This window comes from Lathamus discolor, chromosome 1, assembly GCF_037157495.1.
Source record: "Lathamus discolor isolate bLatDis1 chromosome 1, bLatDis1.hap1, whole genome shotgun sequence".
NCBI classification, from domain to species: Eukaryota; Metazoa; Chordata; class Aves; order Psittaciformes; family Psittacidae; genus Lathamus; species Lathamus discolor.
In genome coordinates, this window is record NC_088884.1 from 136,263,577 (window position 1) to 136,281,852 (window position 18,276).

Below are 18,276 nucleotides of genomic sequence, written 5' to 3' on the forward strand. Positions count from 1 at the left end.
TTTCAGTGTTACTAGTTCTTGTCATTTTGATACAGGTTGAGCAATGTTATGTGTTAAGAGTTTGTATATCCAGGGCAGCAGCTAAGTTGTTTTATTGAGAACCTCAAATTGCTTAAAGATAGTAAGTTTCTAGCCACCTTAGTTGCAGAGAAGGTTCAAAACATGCACAGAGTATGTACAAAATGTAGACTATTTAGAGAGAAATACACATAATTCTTTGTGTTTAAATAAACCTCATGGATTGTGGGGGCAGACCCATGACCTTTGAACACTTGTGGCTGACAATACTGGCTTGCAGGCATCTTAACCTTTCTGCTGGCTTTCACATGCATGCCATTTCTACTGAGTTGGAGATCTATGTGGTTTTGGTTACAAAAGCTTTTCCACTGTGATAGCTTTCCTTTGGGTCTAGTCTAAGCTTGCTTGTATTCTTTTATGACCCAAACATACTCCTTTTCTCCATCTGAAAATTCCTTTTGAAATTATCATTAAAACCCTCTAGGGATTTTTTATTCTGTTTTAGACATTATAAAATACGTACTTAAGTAAGTACAAATCTGTACTTAAGTCCTGTGTTGCTTAAGTGTGCGTGTTCTTTTTTAAAAATACTCCTCTACATACTGCAGAGATGAGGTCTTAAGTTTTCCTCGGTAGAACTCTGTTAGGAGCTGGCTGAGAGTTGGCAGAGTTGTTCGACTGCAAGCACTTTAAAAACACAGGTTTCATGTTGCAGTCTCTGTAACCTAGTCTTCCATGGGACTCTTTGTTGCTAGTAATGTTTGCACTTGTCAAACGGAACAAAACAGAATAGGAGAGGAGGCTGTAAGCACCTAAAAAAGTAGGTCAATGGGCCAGGAGGTTATTTGGCCAGACGAGAGCGAGTGGCTTCATTGAATCATGCTGTAATTGTTTTTCTCCTGTTGGCAGATTGTTTTGCTATGCTTTAACTTTTTATGTTAATATTCGCGTCTCTATTTTAACCACTTAGGAGCCTCTATTAGGTGCAGGGAGAGGAGAAAATTAACTTTTCTATTTAATTTCTAATTCTGGTGTTTTCTGTACAATGCATTAATGAATTTAAGAGTACCATAGGCTTAATATTTTAGATCCAAACTTCACTTTTGAAGTTTAATGTGCTTAAAAATAATTTTTTTTTTTCAGAAGGGGTACAAGTACATTGTGCGGTGAATATATTTTATTTTAAGAACAGTAAGCAAGGCAGATAGAGATGGGATAAAGATGAGAGAAAAAATCATTTCATGAAACTTAAAAATGTGAAAGAAACATGGTTCAAGGGAAGAAACTGTAAATGAAATCTGATGATATAATGAAAGCTGGTGATCACTTACACTTATGCTGAGATTTTAGTGGAAGAACTGCATTTGTGAAGTAAGTTTGGAATACATTCTTGAAAGTGTTTTTGAAGTGGGTTTTGAAAGAAAGGGTTAATGGCTGTGTCTGAGGGAGTAGCAATAATGCAGCTGGGCAACTTTGCTATAGTTGCCAGCAGCAGCATTCTACACATTCTGGAGTCCTGAGAGTGGCAATTCTGGAGTCTTGAAGAGAGAAGATGTAAGTGAGAAAGCCAGGAGAGGCCGAAGTAAGAGTTTCAGCAGAAAAGGTGTTTAATGATGGTGTAAAGATATACTTCGAAGGTACCAAGTGCAGATGGTGTGTAGATTCAAAAGATAATAATGGAGATAGGCATCAAGCAGTAGCTTAGAACAGAGGCGAAGCTGTGTCAGGAGAAGAGCTTTAAAGCAAGTTGAATTTGGATAGTGAAATGTTTGGAATATTTTTGATAAGCAAAATACTCTGTTTATAAATTACTCTTGTTGGAATGATTGCTTCTCTGTAAGAACTCCCTGATTTTTAAAACTCTCCTTTTTTTGTTTTGTTTTTTGTTGGGTTTTTTTACTCTTCAGAATTTAATGCTTTTCTGCAGAAGAGGAGAACAGATAACTCCATATTGTGCTTCAAAGGAACCAGGTTTCACCTCTAAACCTCACACTTTAACAAGTTCTAAAGTGTAAAAGGTAAAATTGTATTCTTATAATTAATAAGGTCCCTATGGCTTTCAGCTATCAACACTGAAAGGCTGAGAAGCAGTGTTAAGTAATGTCTTTTGTTCTCTAGAACATGATTGAATTTGAATCTTAGAAATGGACATAGTCTTTGGTTTCTGTAGTGTTTGCTTTAACCTTCACTGGTTTCATTGGGATTATTTCTGCAGTCTTATCCGTTGGCATGCATAAGAGCTAAGAATGTTCAGCACCTTGCAAATTTGGATGCAAAGGCAGAAGGATCAGACCTTGCAAACTGAGAAACAAATGCACTATAGCTACATTTCCTGTAGTCGTTTAAGTTCTTGTAACTACTTGTCTTGGATACCAAATCAAAGTTGCCAGTTCTGACATAGAATATATATTTTGTATGTGTACGTATACTGTAACAAGTGAATCATTTTGTTGAATTCTAGAAACTTGAGTGCTTTATTAGGGTATAAATACTGACTTTTAGATTCTGATTCTGCATAATGAAGATGTTGGTTGTGTCACCGGTGAAAGTTTTCTATATTTAGCTGTACGTGTCTTTTGCTGATTAAGGGAACAATATATCATTTGTCCTACAGAATTTCATATTACTCTTGATCCCTGTAATGTTAGGTACCCAATTTGTTTAAAAATTAAAACAGGTTCTAAAAGTGTAATTAGTGCATACCTGTATTAGCGCATACTATATAAGCTAAATGAAAACAGGTTTCTTTTTGTTGCCTTGATTTTAAACTTAGCTCCATGCCAGTGACGTTAGTTTGCTTTTACTGGTGTTTAACCTATCTGTTGTGTGCTTTTGACAAAAGTTCAAACAAACACTTCATAACTTATTTTCCTTGTGCATTCTAGCTGATTTTCAAATAGTGCAACTCCACTACTTCATAAAACTTTGCCAACTAATTTGGGGGGTTTAATTTGTCAGTATGGCCAGTGCAATTGTTAATTTGAAGAATTGGAATGAAAGAACAGTTTGCTTCCAATGTTTCTTCAGAGCATTATAGTTTGAAGAAAAAAGGCAAGGCAGAGCTGGGTTATATTAATTAAAATGGGTAAGATGTCTCATGGAGCATTTGGGCAAAACCTCATGCACACCTTGTAATGCACTTTGCAGAGAGATTATGCTGCAGCACGGCTCTTCCATTTAATTTTCTGCTGCACTCAAGTTATGAAACTTTGTGGGGAAAAATACTCGTCTCGTGAAGCAAACCTGCAGAGTGTGTGACTGTTGTAGACTGAGACAGTTTGGTTGAAACATAAGCTTTTGTCCTCAGTTTCCCCATACGTTAAAAAAATCGGGTAAGATTTTCCTGGAACATTTTGCAGACTGTCTGGGTCATGGAGTTGCTGCCACATTCCTTGTGTTAACACTGCAAGTTCCGCTGGATTTGGCACTCTCAGAAACAAACAGATCTTTCCTTCTCAGAAACTGTGAGTCACTAAAGTGACTAAAACCACCTCCTTTGAAATAAGTGCAATGCCTTTTTACTACTAGGTTTGTAACATAGTAAAAATTCCCAAAGATGTACATGTTCAGCTCGTATAAAGCTTGCTGCTTGCGGTTGTTCTTTAATCACTGACAACGATCTTACTGCTCCATTTGAGCAGCCTCTGACAACTGACTTTTCTATACCAAAGAAAAGGGGTTAATTGTGTTGGTTTATATTTGACTTCTAGCCTTTCTGTAACCTCTCTAATTTTGGGGTACCTAAAAGTAGGTACTTGTTGAATTAAATACTTAGTTTAATTTTATACTCCTCCTTTCACTATGGAAAGTTCATTCACGTTCTTTATTCAAAATAGTATGTACAGCTGGAAAACCAAAAACTTCCTGCTGAAACTTTATAGTGAATAAGTGACTGCTCTAAGAAATGGCCAGGCTACCTAACTTTCTCACACAATGGAAATCTCAATCTAGTGTTGATTTCAAATGTCTATTATAGCAGTGTGCTCAAGAAAAATAAAAAGTAATAAATTATAGCTGTAAAATACTATATCCCAGATGCTTTCTGTTTGCACAGTGTCTAAATAAAATGTGTTACTACTGAGGAGCATATTTTACATCTGTTCAATCTTCAACATTATGACATTCTTTTAGGTAAAAGTTAAAATAAAATGAAAAGTTGTATCTGAATTCAGAGCCTGAAAAAGATTTGTATTGGTTTAGTCCAGACTTATTTATTGTGGTATCTAATAAAACAATGTTCTCTTGGACTCTCTGTCATGTAAAACGAGATATCAAAGTCCAGGTTATGTTGGTAATGGAGACTACTTTAGAGAAGGTAGGAAGGCAGAGCAGAAGGTTGGAAGAGAGGGTAAGAGCAGCTTATACAGCAAATGAAAACATCAGTATGCTCTAATGAAGAACATGTTTGTTCCTCCAGAGTCATAGCTTGATATTTTTTTCTTCTCTTATAGGCAAACGTACAAATGTCTACCACAAGACTAAAGTGTTTTATGTTATGTTTTTTACCATAAGCACCCATAAAATGAGCTCCATTGCAGACAGGTATGTTAATAAATTGTTGTGGTTTAAGCCCAGGCTGTAAATCAGAACCACACAGCCCTCTTGCTCACTCCCTGCCCCTTCTCCCCCACCAAGGAGAATCGAAAGAATGTGACTCCCATGAGCTGAGATAAGAACAGTCCCGTAACTGAGGTATAACAGAAACCACTGCTGCTACCACCAGTAAAAATAATGATAAGGGAAATAACAAGGGAAGAGAATACAATACCACCTGTTGACATGTAGCCCGAGTGAGCAGTGAGCCAGCCCTTCGGGTAACTCCCGGTTACATCCCCCACATGACGTGCTGTGGTATGGAATACCTCTTTGACTAGTTTGGGTCAGCTGTCCTGTCTCTGCTTCCTCCCGGCTTCCCCTCCTGGGCAGAGCACGAGTCCTTGGTCAGACTAAACATCTGAGCAGTAACTAAAAACATCAATGTTACCAGTGCTGTTCCCAGGCTGAAAGTCAAAACACAGCACTGCACCAGCTGCTAAGAAGGAGAAAAAATGACTGCTGCTGCTGAGCACAGGACAGTAATACTGAGAGTTTTGGGGAAATTACTCTTCAATGCTTTCTTTAATAACCTTTTTATTACAGTTAATATCTAAAGAATATTAATTTATGCAAAAGATAGAGTGGGTGTTTTTGACAAAGCTATTTTGATAGTTGTTAGACGTGTTGTTTTGTAGTCATTGGAAATAGTGATTGTTATTGTTTGAGATGAATCTTAATGTATTACTTGTTTTCAGTCATGGAACAAGTTGAGCTGATCATTAATGTTTACTTGTATTTTTCTTTTTAGTAATTAAATATTTGATTAAGGATAACAAGTACATTTAAACAATTAGTGATGCTGCAGATGATAGTGACTCACTCAGCTATATCAAGGGAAAAGTAATAGTTGAGACGTTTTCTACTGGGTTCCTTGAGCTAGACTTTCTTAGCAGTTTAGGTGTGCATCTGTCCTTAGTATTCTGTGTAGTTCCATTTTTGAGACTTCAGGAAATTAAACTTGCATCATATTTACAGAAAGTTAAACCCAGTCAAGATAAATAACGATAAAAGCGTTTATTTCTTTTTGTTTCTTTCAGAAATGATGGAAGCATTTTTGATGGGCTGGTGGAAGAAGATGACAAAGATAAAGCAAAAAGGTAAGATTTAAAGTTATTTAAAGCTAAGAAATATCATATACTTACACTTGAACTTACCAGGGTGATTTCTAAACAGTAAAAATGTAATTCTTTTATAAATAACCATGTTATTCAACAGCATTTCTTTAACTGTTGTTATTCAGATACGCTGTATGTTATCTCTGTGGTTCAGTGATTTGTATTTTTAGAATAGGGTGCTTTATTCCAAAGGCTTAGCTGCAAACCTCTATGAGAAGGAGGAAGCCACTCTGCAGAAATGGTGCCTGAGATACAGAGTGGGTGTTTTTGTGACAGTTCTCACAGCAGAAATTTTTAAGGGGCTGTTTGCATCAAGAACCTGGCAGTAATATGGAGCTTATTATAAGAAAGCTTCATAGTTGTTATAAACTATTTTCTGTTTTGCTTTTCAGAGTGTCTAGGAACAAGTCTGAAAAGAAACGTCGAGATCAGTTTAATGTACTTATCAAAGAGCTGGGTTCCATGCTTCCAGGTAATGCTCGGAAGATGGATAAATCCACTGTACTGCAGAAGAGCATTGACTTTTTACGGAAGCACAAAGGTAATTATTTGTAATAATAATGAAATATTTGTAAATTTTTATTTTTTTAATACTCAGTACATAGAACATTCACAATTTTGCAGTTCCTTTAAGGAAATCATCAAAAAGAAAAAAGTAAAGAGCTTCTCAAGGGTGATATTCTTAAGCTCATAATCTAGGTAGCAGAGATACAACTATGTTTTGGCTAATTTTATTTTTTCTTGTCCCATAGTTGTCAAAGAAGTATGTTTCATAAATAGAAGCATTTATTTTTTGAAATAACGTTGAAGGTTTTTGTTCTGGACAGATGGAGACCTTTAGAATATAATTGCTTCATAAGGCACAAGTTGTCAAAGTTTTTCTTCACAGGAATACTGCTGATCCATTTCAGTGGAAGTACTTGCTGGAAGTACTTGTTTTGATATTTAGATAGGATTGGTTTGGTATTTATGTATATTAAAAAAATCCCTGTTCCTGCTCCTACACTCGTTCTTTATATGGCATCTTGTGGTTGCGTAAACGGCATCAAAAAATCAAGAAAATGAACTTTACCCATTTGCCTGAGTAATTTCTGAGCATGCATACTCTCAAGAAAGCAGTAGTGACAAAGGAAGCAGGTATAATGTTATAAATAAAGGAAGTAATTAAGTGGATGAATAGGTATGTATTTATCGACAGTATGCGTGTCAATTAAGGTGCAATAAATATTTTTCCATTCTTTAGTATACGTCTTCCATTAGTGTTATGGTTCAAGTAGCATAAAATGTGTCCTGAATAGTGCCACTAGAAGGGTAAACATAACAATTAAAATAGAAAGAGAGGGAGGAATAATTTGTGTGAGATTTGAAAGGTTTAGGATTTTTTTGCCAATTAAATATTGATAATGCTGTTTTAATTCTCTAAGACATGTTTGTCTCATAACAAAAATAAAAGCAGTGTGAAGGCTCCTTTTCTGTAAAAGTTCTGTAGGTTCAAAGGGCCTTTGTGAAAATCGGTTCTGTTTCAAAATCACTTTTTCTTGTATTGATGATTCCTGTCATAAAATAGTGTAGAATGAACACATGTCAGCCAGCACCAGTCATATTTTTTTTATTCAAAGTGCTTTCTAATATAATTTTTTTAATCATTATTTTAATGTTTTTAGGTTAAAGGGGTACAAAACAGCTCTGGAGATGCCTGTTGGGGCATGGCACTTTTGTCCTTCACCTGGTGGGACAGAGTGCAGCTTTGTGTGACTCCACATATTATATTAAGGTCTCTAAAGCTCTGGCTGCAGGTGCTTACTAGCATTGCTCTCCACTGGTTCACATTAAAATGCTTTGGACAGAATATTGGCAAGGTCAGAAGCATATTTTGCCTTCTGAGGTTCTTAAATCTGTTACAGTAAAGCAGAGTGACCCTAGTAATAAATTAATTTTTCAGTACTGATTAGCTATTTTTGTTGAAAATCCTACTCTGTTCAGCCACCAGGTTTTGATTAACTGCATTGCTTCCAGTTCTTTCTGGACCATTTCCACATTGGCCACGCTTGGTAGTCTGGAGATGGCTCCAGATGAACCATCTGAGCAGGTTATTGGCCAGTGTGGATTCTGTTTCTCCTTGGGAGAAAACAGCAGGCTAAGCACACTGAAATTATATTACTGAGAGCTTCTCCTTGGCTAATACTGCCAATTCCTTTGAATTCATAAACAGGGCATTTTTGAAAATTATTAAATACGGAAAAATTTAGCTGCTTATAATTAGTGCTAGTAGACTGATATACAGATGAATGCTACAGATCTTGGCAATTTCATTTGAGGATGCTCAATGCTGATGCAGGGTAGCTTCAGGTCCAAGATTTGAAGACTAGTGTTTACTGTGCAAGTTTGGTTATCCTCCTCTGGCTGATAGCTAGCTCAGGAACGTGACCTCAGTGCCATTGATCTTTGAATGAAACCTTCTGCCACGATCTTGAGGCATTTTTCTGAAGTTACCAAATAAAACAAGTTATTTCCATGTTACTTGGGCTCTGTTTTTTTGGTATCGTACTTGTTCTGATAATGGGAAATGTAAAACAACACCTGTACTTCCAATAGGAGAATTCAAAATGGTTTAGTAAAGGTGTATGAACTTTAGCTTTTATTTAGTGCAAATCCTTTCTACCACAGAAGTCAGATGAACTTACATGGACCACAGTGAGCCAGTGAATCACTTTTCCAGTTCTAAAGTGAAGATTATCTCTGTCCTGTGGACGGAATGCATTAAATTCCTTGAATTTTGCCTCTACTTCAGTGTCATTTCCGTGTTGTTTGACTTGCCCCTCAGTGTTCAATCTATTTGTTCTGACTGGAAAGTTAGATTTGGGGTTACACTTAAGTTATCCTTCTCCAGCCCACTCTTTCTGCTTTGTGGTAACATTTCAAAACAGCTAGCAAAAGCCTGATCAATTTATGTCTTCTTTGAGATATGATCATTGGAAATTCTGGTGCATCTTCTTTGTTGATGTTTTTTCCTCTCTCCTTGCAGCTCTCCACTTCTTGCCAGCTTCTTGCATGACATTGCTGTTTACAGATCTTTTAGTTTAGTCTAAAGCTCTTCCATTAAGTTTTTCTCCTTCAGTCTGGGAACTGAAACTCTAAACTCTTCCAGCCCTTTGCATATTTAACTCAATTCCAGGTTTTCTGTGCTATTTGAGCCATCTGAACTAGCAAACGTGCTTACAGCCTTTGTACAGATTTGTTCTTTAGAAATCCAAAGTTTTACAGACATAGTTTGGTTCCTTCAATTTGTCTAAATACTTTATTCATGACTACTTGTTCAAGGTTGTTCTTAACAGCCTGTACTTCTGTAGTGCTCTTGTTCAAAACTGAAGTACTATGCGGTCTCGCTTCTTGTTTCAGTTATCAGTTGATAAGGAAGCATCAGCTTTCAGTACCTGGGACTTGGTTTTTCTTAGCAACTATTGTTTCTCTCACCTATGTATGGGAAGTTAATATATGTGTTTCTCAAGTCCTACAGGAATCTCTCTTCCAAATTCATCTCCATGTATAAATCTGACAGTAATTCTGCAGTGAAGTCTTGTCATACAGCTCATAACAGCCTTTGTTAAAAACCTACTCTTTTTTTAATGTTATTTCTTTACACAAAAGAGGGGGAAGAATAAAAAGGACAGTGACCATTTTTAGTGCAAAGGTTAGACTGACCAGGATTGGCCGGGATACTTGAGGATTAGGCATTTTAATGACTTAAACTGATCAGGAATTTTGGCTTTCTCAATCTTTGAAAGCAACACGCTCAATAAAACATTTTATTATAGTCTCAGAGGAAGGAGTATTTTTCCATTGTCAAAATCCATTACGTATTGCTATTAACTTCAGCATTACCTTGAAGTCTGGCAGGACTGTAGCACAAACTGGTAGAAGGAAAGAGAAGACATTTAATTATGACATGGGGAGAAGACTTTGATTTCCTTTTTAAGGACCAACATCTATATGTAATGAATGAAAAAGAGATCAGAACCTTCTGCTATTTCCTGTTGTGTGTATGCTGCTCAGTGGGAAAATAATGGCTTTTGAAAGTGTGAATCCTCATACTGTATATATGTTTGATTGTAGAAATTACTGCACAGTCAGATGCCAGTGAGATTCGACAGGACTGGAAACCGACATTCCTTAGTAATGAAGAGTTCACACAGTTAATGTTAGAGGTATGTTATTTCTAGTTTTCTGGGAGTAGAACATTTCCTCACAGGGAGTCATTCCATGATGAAATTTTTCAGTTTGATGATATAACTTTTTTTAGTTGTAACTATAAGTTCTCATGAACAGTTAAAATTCCTATATATGCAATGTAATGCAAAACAATTTTTCTTCTAACTGCATGTTCAATTACAGAAAACATGATGACAGAGCAAGTCCACAAATAAACGGAACAATATAAGAATTATTTTTAAGGATGTGAGCTTTAAAATTTCCTCTTTAGAATTACAATTCTGTCATGCTTTTAGGTTTGGTAGCATTCAGCTAAAAGATGCTTATGTTATGTTCAGTGAAAATAAGCTTGAGTTAAGTAGAAGATAAAGCAGTCTGAACTGTATCTCACAGGTTTCAAGTCTCAGTAAAATCTTGCTACAAATTTATTTTGAGATTGGGAATGTCGATTTCACCCCCTCTTTTACTTGGTTTTCTCTTTTAGCTTTTCCATCTTTTCTTGCCTTTGTCTTTAGCTCATTTTTCTGACTTCTCTGATGTTTTAAATTATGATTGAATTAAAAATAACAGGCAGGCAGAGTGGGAGATGGGGGAAACCATGGCTAGCTGTATGTGGACTTACTTCCAAACCCACAGATTATTTAATAACAGAACAGGATGGAAATTGTAATGCTTGTAGTGTAAAAGCAAGACTAAGAAGTTTTTTATTGAGAGTCATCCTCAATTTTAAATATAAAATTTAAATTTAAATTTTTAAAATTTAAAATGTGTCTAAATTTTTTTCCATGTTGAATATAGCTGAACATTTTTAATATGCTCTGTTTCTTTTTATTTAACTGCCCATTATGTTTAATTTCAGGCTCTTGATGGTTTTTTTTTAGCAATTATGACAGATGGAAATATAATATATGTGTCTGAAAGTATAACTCCCTTACTTGAACATTTGCCAGTAAGTACAAATCATTTTCAGTAACATATCAGTTTGTCTGTGGATGCTATTAATTAATTGGTAGGCTTTTTGGTATTATAGGCATTATAGAACAGATGTATGCTTTGTTCTGATGTGCCTGCTTTTTCTTTAGCACATCTCCTTCCTACTGGTCTGTCGCCTATATTAAACATTTCCTTTGGAAATACAGAATGTAGTTGGTACTCTCGTTAGGTGGGTTTGGGATGTTTCCCTTCAATGTAGCTGAAATAACACAGTGAACTGCAGGAGACCCTGTAGTGTTCACACCTCTCACTCTCACAGCCTCTACATGAGTCAGGCAGAGTATTTCTAAAGCAAAGGCCTTGACTCCCTATGAGCACTGCTCAGCAGTAACAAAAACATTCCTGTGTTACCAACACTAGTTTCCAACATACATCCAAAACATAGCCCCATACCAGCTACCATGATAAAAATGAGCTCTGCCTCAAGCAAAACCAGGACAACTGTCTCCATAAAATCAGTTGCAGTTGGCTACAATTATTGGCAACATAAAAACTTATATGATGTAGAGAGGTGCTGTCTTTTGTTCAGAGATACAGTTTCAATGCTGCCAACAGACTACAGTGCTCTAGAACAACATCCTATAATTTCTAATTAAAATACTCCTTTACTTGGAATTGTTGCATCCCAGAGAGGTTAATATGAGGTTAATCAACACTTTAACACGTATGTGTATCTGTAGTATTCACAGCGTTTTTCATTAAATGGTTTTCAGTGTCAAAATTAAGACAGATCAAAGTGTTTTTTTTATCTTGCAAATATTCATGTGTATTCCAGCAGGTGGCTTTGTTGAGTCACTAATGTTCTTCTGAACTATGGAATTGTTTTGCACTAACATAGTAGGTTTCGTGAAGTTGTCTTGCATTAGTTTAATGCTTATTAAATGTTTTTCTTTCAGTCTGATCTTGTGGATCAGAGTGTATTTAATTTTATCCCAGAGGGGGAACATTCAGAAATTTATAAAATATTGTCTTCTCATCTGCTGGAAGGAGATTCACTGACACCAGAATACTTAAAATGTAAGTAGTTATTGTGGGTTAACCCTGGTAGACATGTCAGCCCCACACAGCTGATGGGATGGGAATAAGAAGGGTGGAAGTGAGAAACCTTGTGGGTGGAGATAAAGACAGTTTAATAGGAAAGCAAAAGCCACATGCACAAGCAAAGCAAAACAAGGAATTAATTTGCTACTTCCCATCGCAGGCAGGTGTTCAGCCATTTCCAGGAAAGCAGGGCCTCATCATGTGTAATGATTGCTTGGGAAGACAAATGCCATACGCACAAATACTTCCCCTTCCTCCTCCTTTCCCAAGTTTTTATTGTTGAGTGCAATGTTGTATGGTATGGGATATCCCTTGAGGTCACCTGTCCCAGCTATGTCTCCTCCCATCTTCTTGTGCACCCCCAGCCTACTCACTGGCAGGGTGAAGAGCACAAAAAGCCTTAAGTCTGTGTAAGCACTGCTCAGCAGTAACTAAACATGTCTGTGTTATCAGTGCTGTTTTAGTCACAAATTGAAAACAGCACCATATGAGCTGCTAAGAAGAAAATTAACTCTATCCTAGACAAAACCAGTATGGTAGTTGTGTTAAAAATAATCTGCTTTGTATCACATGTGATCTGTTCTTCCAGTGTTATTTAAGCAGGAACATATGGGTGAGCCCTGAAAAACAGAAGCACTTTTTTGTCCCCCTTACCCCTGAAGAGTAGAATTTTCAGCATTTTTAGTGCATTTCACTCTGGCTTTCTTGTGTATTAGAAATGGTAATCTTGTTTATATAGCTTCTATTTGGACAGTTGTAGCAGTTGGTGACAATGAAAACAGTTTAATGGGTTTTGGAAATGCATGCTTTAGAATCATAGAATCATAGAATAGTTAGGGCTTTAGTAAACTTCAGTGTAGGGCAGCTGCTTCTTTAAAATAGCTCTGGTTTTCAGGGTACTCTCTGTGTCATTAGCATTCAGGCACTTCATTCACACATTCTAAAGGAGTTTTCCTTTAGGTTAGGTAATATCCTGGTTAAAAGCAGGGGCTGTAGCCATTTGAAATCACAAGACTTACAGTCTCTCGATAAATATGCAGCTTAATTATTCCTGCTTCCCATTTCATGTTGTCTGTGCGATTCATCAAGTACGCAGATTATTAATTTGTTTGTTCCTTTCTTAGCAAAATATCAACTAGAATTCTGTTGCCATATGCTGCGAGGAACAATAGATCCAAAAGAGCAACCTACATATGAATACGTAAAATTCATCGGAAATTTCAAGTGTTTGAATAATGGTAAGTAATCTCAGCAATGTCAGAGTGAGATTCTTAGGAGCTTCACAGCTAAAGAGGCTTGAGACCATTGTGCAAAACTTAATGATGAACTAAAATCAGTCTTTCAAAATACAAACTTGAAGCAGAGTTATATCGCTTCTGTGTTGCCTTAATGAAAAAATTAAAACTACCTATCGGTATTGCAGGTCAGTGCATTTGAATGCAAAATGCAGTAATTATGCTTGATGCTTTCAATTAAAGAAAACTAAAATCTTGTAAAACTTTTTTTTTTTTAAAGAATGTAAGAGACATTTAAGTAAATGCTTTAAAATAAAATCATAATCCACACTTGAGCGGGTGACTGGCTAACTTGAAGGTCAGTGGTACTGAGTACCTGCAGTTCTCATTATGTGGTGAGCTGGGAAGTTCACCCCCATTTAAATTCTGTGCTTTCACTGAGAGAACTTACCACTCAGATGTGGATGGGCCAATACAGTTTTCTGCACTGAGTTCTTTTCCCTTCCATTGAAGTTCTTAGTATTACTTATGTACTAATAATATTCTTCTGTACTATATCTCTAATCTTTGTGGCCAGCCTGTGTTGACTGTTTACTCAAAAGGCATTGTTTATTTGGTCATCCAGACAAATGTGCAGTGTCGTCAGTAGTAGATCTTCATGAAGATATAAAGATCACTTCCCAGAATATTATCAAACAGTATCTTATAAATTAACATTTGTGGGGCTTTTTTAATATAATACCAATATTTTCTCACAAAATTGTGAGAGGTTGAGTCTTGGTGCCGAATGCAGGTATGTAATATTATGCTAAATATGTTGCTAATCTTGGACCGAGGATGAGTTAGGAAACTGCAGATGGATTGGTTGCAATTCAATATTGGGGAAATATCCCATAAAATAATTATATGTGTGCTTCATGAAACTAGCAAAGAATTGGAATAGCAACCATTGTGGATTTTCCAGGTAGAAATGGCTTCAAATCAATTCACTTTAAGTTAATTGCTTGAAAGAGTTTTAAGTTAATTGCTTGAAAGAGTCCAACGTGTGGAACATCTCCCTTATGAGGAGAGGCTGAGGGAGCTGGGTCTCTTTAGCTTGGAGGAGACTGAGGGGTGACCTCATCAATGTTTACAAATACGTAAAGGGTGGGTGTCAGGATGATGGAGCTAGGCTTTTTTCAGTGATGTCCAGTGACAGGACAAGGGGCAATGGGTGTAAACTGGAGCATAGGAGGTTCCATGTAAACATGAGGAAAAACTTTTTTACTGTGAGAGTGACAGAGCACTGGAACAGGTTGCCCAGAGGGGTTGTGGAGTCTCCTACATTGGAGATATTCAAGGCCCGCCTGGACAAGTTCCTGTGTGATGTACTGTAGGTTACCCTGCTCTTGCAGGGGGGTTGGACGAGATGATCTTTTGAGGTCCCTTCCAACCCTTGGGATTCTGTGATTCATTTTCCTCTAGCACACTGTGTGTGAAAGAGGACAAAGCGTAAATAAATGATGGATTTCTTTAATATGCTTTAGACAGTTAACATGTTCTGCTCTCACAAACATGTAAGAGAAGCACTGTTAATTGAAATTGCTGGAGAGCAGATGCAGAAACTGGTGGGAAAGGTTACAAATGTTCACTGTCAAAATGGAGTTCTAATGGACTACTTCTGGAGTTGATCAGTATTAATGTTATGAGTAATGGTATGTTGTTTGCAGTCTTGAAATGATGCAAGAGCACTAAAAACAAGATAAGAATTCAGCCCCAAACTTAGAAAATGTGTTATTTTTTGGAAAAAAAAAACCCCAAACAACAAGAGACAAATTGACTAAGAACAAATGCAAGTTGCTTTATTTAGGAGCAGCAAACCATATGAACGGGGAAAAGGTTACAGTCAGCTAGATAGCAGTCATTTAGAAAAATGTGTTATTGTGGAATGTAAACTTAACATGACCAAATCACCATAAGCAATGTGTAAACCACGTAAAATAGTCTCGCTGCACTTCTTGGAACCCGTTTGTCCTCATCCAGTTTTTGATGACTGTCAGGAGTAAGTAAAGGAGTTGGAGAGACTTCAGAGGAGAGCAATGGAAGCAATCAGAAATTTAAAACTCTAGCTTACAAGGCGAGATAAACCTTGAAGAAAAACCAAGAAGGAATAAGATAGAGGAAGGAAATTACCTGTTTCCTTCAGAAAAGAGCAAGACAGAAAGAGCAAGGAGCTGAAAGCTTAAATTTCGTGAAGAAACTTAAGTAGAATTTCTAATCTAAAGTTGAACTAAACCCAGTTAGGCTTGGAAAAGCCTGACAGCATTTTGAAGCCACCATCATATTAGAGCCTAGTAAACGTAAACTAAATTGCTACCTCCTGGAAATGGAAAGTATGGTTACTCTCTTTTGAGGTCTAGTCCATCTTTTGCCCCACTTATGATTCCATCCATCTCTCTGATTCAGTAAGTGGAATTTGTTTATTGTCAGTTCAGTGTCCCGATTCTGTCACCTACATCATTATTGTGCTTTGTTCTGTTACTCAGTATGTCTTCAGTTTGTGTCATTTGAATGTGATGGAAGCCCAGAAAAGAAATGCTTATGTCAGAGTTCAAAAGAAAAACTTATCAAAACCTGATAGAAAAGCAAAATTGTAAAGATACTTTTGAAGAAGGTATACTTCAGTAATTTTCAGTGGTTACCAAGAAAGATGAGAATTATTGGTTTCTTAAAACCACGTTGTCTGATAATATCATATTAACTGTAATTTTAGTTAAAAAAGTTCGTTGATGGTTGTTTTCCCATTACTACTGTATAACTACTATTCCTGTGCATATATGTGTATGTATAGTATGTAGCACTTTCTTAATGCACGTTAAGCTATAAGCAAGCCACATTAGACAAACATTGGGCCATTTGTCTTGTGATATTATTGCTGTTTTCCTCTCTGCTTACACCGTAATTTGTGTTCACTACGTCTCTGTCTTCCCTCAGTTCCCAACTCAGCGCACAATGGTTTTGAAGGAACTATTCAGCGGTCACACCGGCCTTCATATGAAGACAAAGTTTGCTTTGTAGCCACAGTTAGATTAGCTACACCTCAATTTATCAAGGTACGTACAATTAGAATCACTTTTGTATCATTTTTAAATGGACTCTGAACAAGAAAACTTGAGAAAGAATGCACGCAACATTTCAAATATTATTAATCAGAACTGTAAGGAATTTTATTATATGAAACTGAAAGTGCCTGTGTTTCTTATTTAACACACAGATAGGTTAAATGTTATGCAAAACATCAAATGAAGTTGTTACACTTGAACACCATTTCTAAGTTGTCATATAAAATAGTAATACCTAAGAAATAAATTTGGGTATGTGTAGGAATATAACTTAGAAATTTAAAATGAAACATAACACTGAGATTCCACTTTCACTGGTCTTGCTGTAGTTTGACACAGCGAATCTGGTAGAGCTTAATGAAAGCGTACATTGTTTGACAGTAACTGAGAGCTGGGTTTGAGTTAATAAAACTCTTTTGTTTCAGTAGTGTTATTCAGTAACGTGGTTGTTTAAAGAGAACATTTTGCTTACCTGCTAATGTACAATGAAGTGATCTTTCAAAGTTTAGAATTGGATGTGTATGAAATTTGTAGTTTACAAGGATAATCCTGTTCCTTACCAAAATCAGCCAAAATAAGTACTTGGGATACAGTACAGGAGTCTGTGATTCTGATTTAAATTATATATTTTATGCAGACATGTTAAGGATAGTCTACTAACATCTGTTCTTGCAGTTCAGTTGTAAAGAAATGCCATGAAATTTATACGGCACATGGTTAAGCTGTTGTCTGTCATGCTGAACATTTAAATATTCTGCCTGTAAGTTGAATGCACTGGTGTCTTAGGCTGAAGTTTGATGGTGGCAGCCTCTGAAGACATGGTCTATATATTTCGCACTTTGAAAACATAGCAGGGAGCCTGTGGAGAAATCATATAAACTTCTTCATTTCCATCAGGCTGAACAGGGGCTGGATCTTTCCAGACTGCATGACAGAGAGCGTGTTTATTTTTCCTGAAGCTGTGGCAGTTTTTCATCTGACAGTTGTCTTCCCATGTGCGTCTAAGTAATGTTCTTCCTGTTATGCTTACAGTTTGCAGAGATGTTAAATGTGTGATTTTTGCTTCATGAAGGACTTGGGGAAGGGGAGGAAAGACCAACACAGAAATATTTGCAAATACTTTTGTCTTTTGAAGTCTGGCAGTTTAGAATGTATTATAATTAAACTTCTGTGTCTCCTACTTGTGGAGCAGGGTATTTGGAAGTTGCTGAACTATTTGAAAGTTCAGATCTATTTATGGTCTTTCAGGTCTAGGTCTCCTGAGGGCGAAAACCTCACAGGTTATACTCTGGCCGGAGTTTCATTCCTCTGCCTGAACTTCTAGGAAGCTTTCACATTACAGAGATTTTAAGATCCTCTTAAGGGTTTTCACTAGTGCTGCTCATCTGGGAAATCTTGTGAAGAAGACTAACATTAGAGTGAAGACTTTCAATCTGACAATACTTGTTTATACTCTGATACTTTCTGTTATTATTGAGGCTAGCTTTGACTAACAAATAAGTGTTATGTCAGGAACTTTACCGTCACAGTAACTTTACAGCCAGTAATTAGATGTGTATTTTAGTACTGGACTGCCTCGAGGTAGAACCTGCTGCTCATCTGCCACTTATTTGATGGTATATGGTTCTGGAATTTTTTTACCTAGAACGTCATTTCTCAAGGCAATACAGCGCTTTTGCAGAAAGCCACAGTAATTCATGAGAATAATTTCTGAAAGTTCACATTTTTATTTTCTGCATATGACACCACCACTTTTGTAACAAAATATGCCGCAAATTTTGCTCCTAGGTGAAGCGATTTGTCTCTACACATTCTTTAAAGCATGTCTTTAAACCATGACTTGAATTTTGGCTGGTAAATGATTGAATCCTATCAAGAAGGAAGGATTAATCCAGTCAAAAGGATTTTATCAGAATACAAATGAAAGGCCTTTCTTTTTAGATGCCTTGTTGACAGTTTCAACAAGAT

General features: G+C 36.5%; 1 protein-coding gene across 8 annotated transcripts in view; it reads left to right on the forward strand.

The window, feature by feature from the left end:
• Positions 1-18,276, forward strand: part of CLOCK (clock circadian regulator) — a 62,756-nt gene that overhangs the window by 26,742 nt on the left and 17,738 nt on the right. For 7 of the 8 annotated variants that reach the window (XM_065697082.1, XM_065697056.1, XM_065697116.1 and 4 more), the window contains 9 exons: positions 1,926-2,036; positions 4,470-4,560; positions 5,652-5,711; positions 6,122-6,270; positions 9,843-9,934; positions 10,798-10,887; positions 11,828-11,948; positions 13,097-13,210; positions 16,181-16,299. In XM_065697082.1, the coding sequence (XP_065553154.1) occupies positions 4,514-4,560; positions 5,652-5,711; positions 6,122-6,270; positions 9,843-9,934; positions 10,798-10,887; positions 11,828-11,948; positions 13,097-13,210; positions 16,181-16,299 (792 nt within the window). In that variant the 5' untranslated portion in view covers positions 1,926-2,036; positions 4,470-4,513. Of the gene's footprint in view, positions 1-1,558; positions 1,601-1,925; positions 2,037-4,469; positions 4,561-5,651; positions 5,712-6,121; positions 6,271-9,842; positions 9,935-10,797; positions 10,888-11,827; positions 11,949-13,096; positions 13,211-16,180; positions 16,300-18,276 lie in introns of those variants that run through there. The other variant, XM_065697107.1, reaches the window with a different exon arrangement.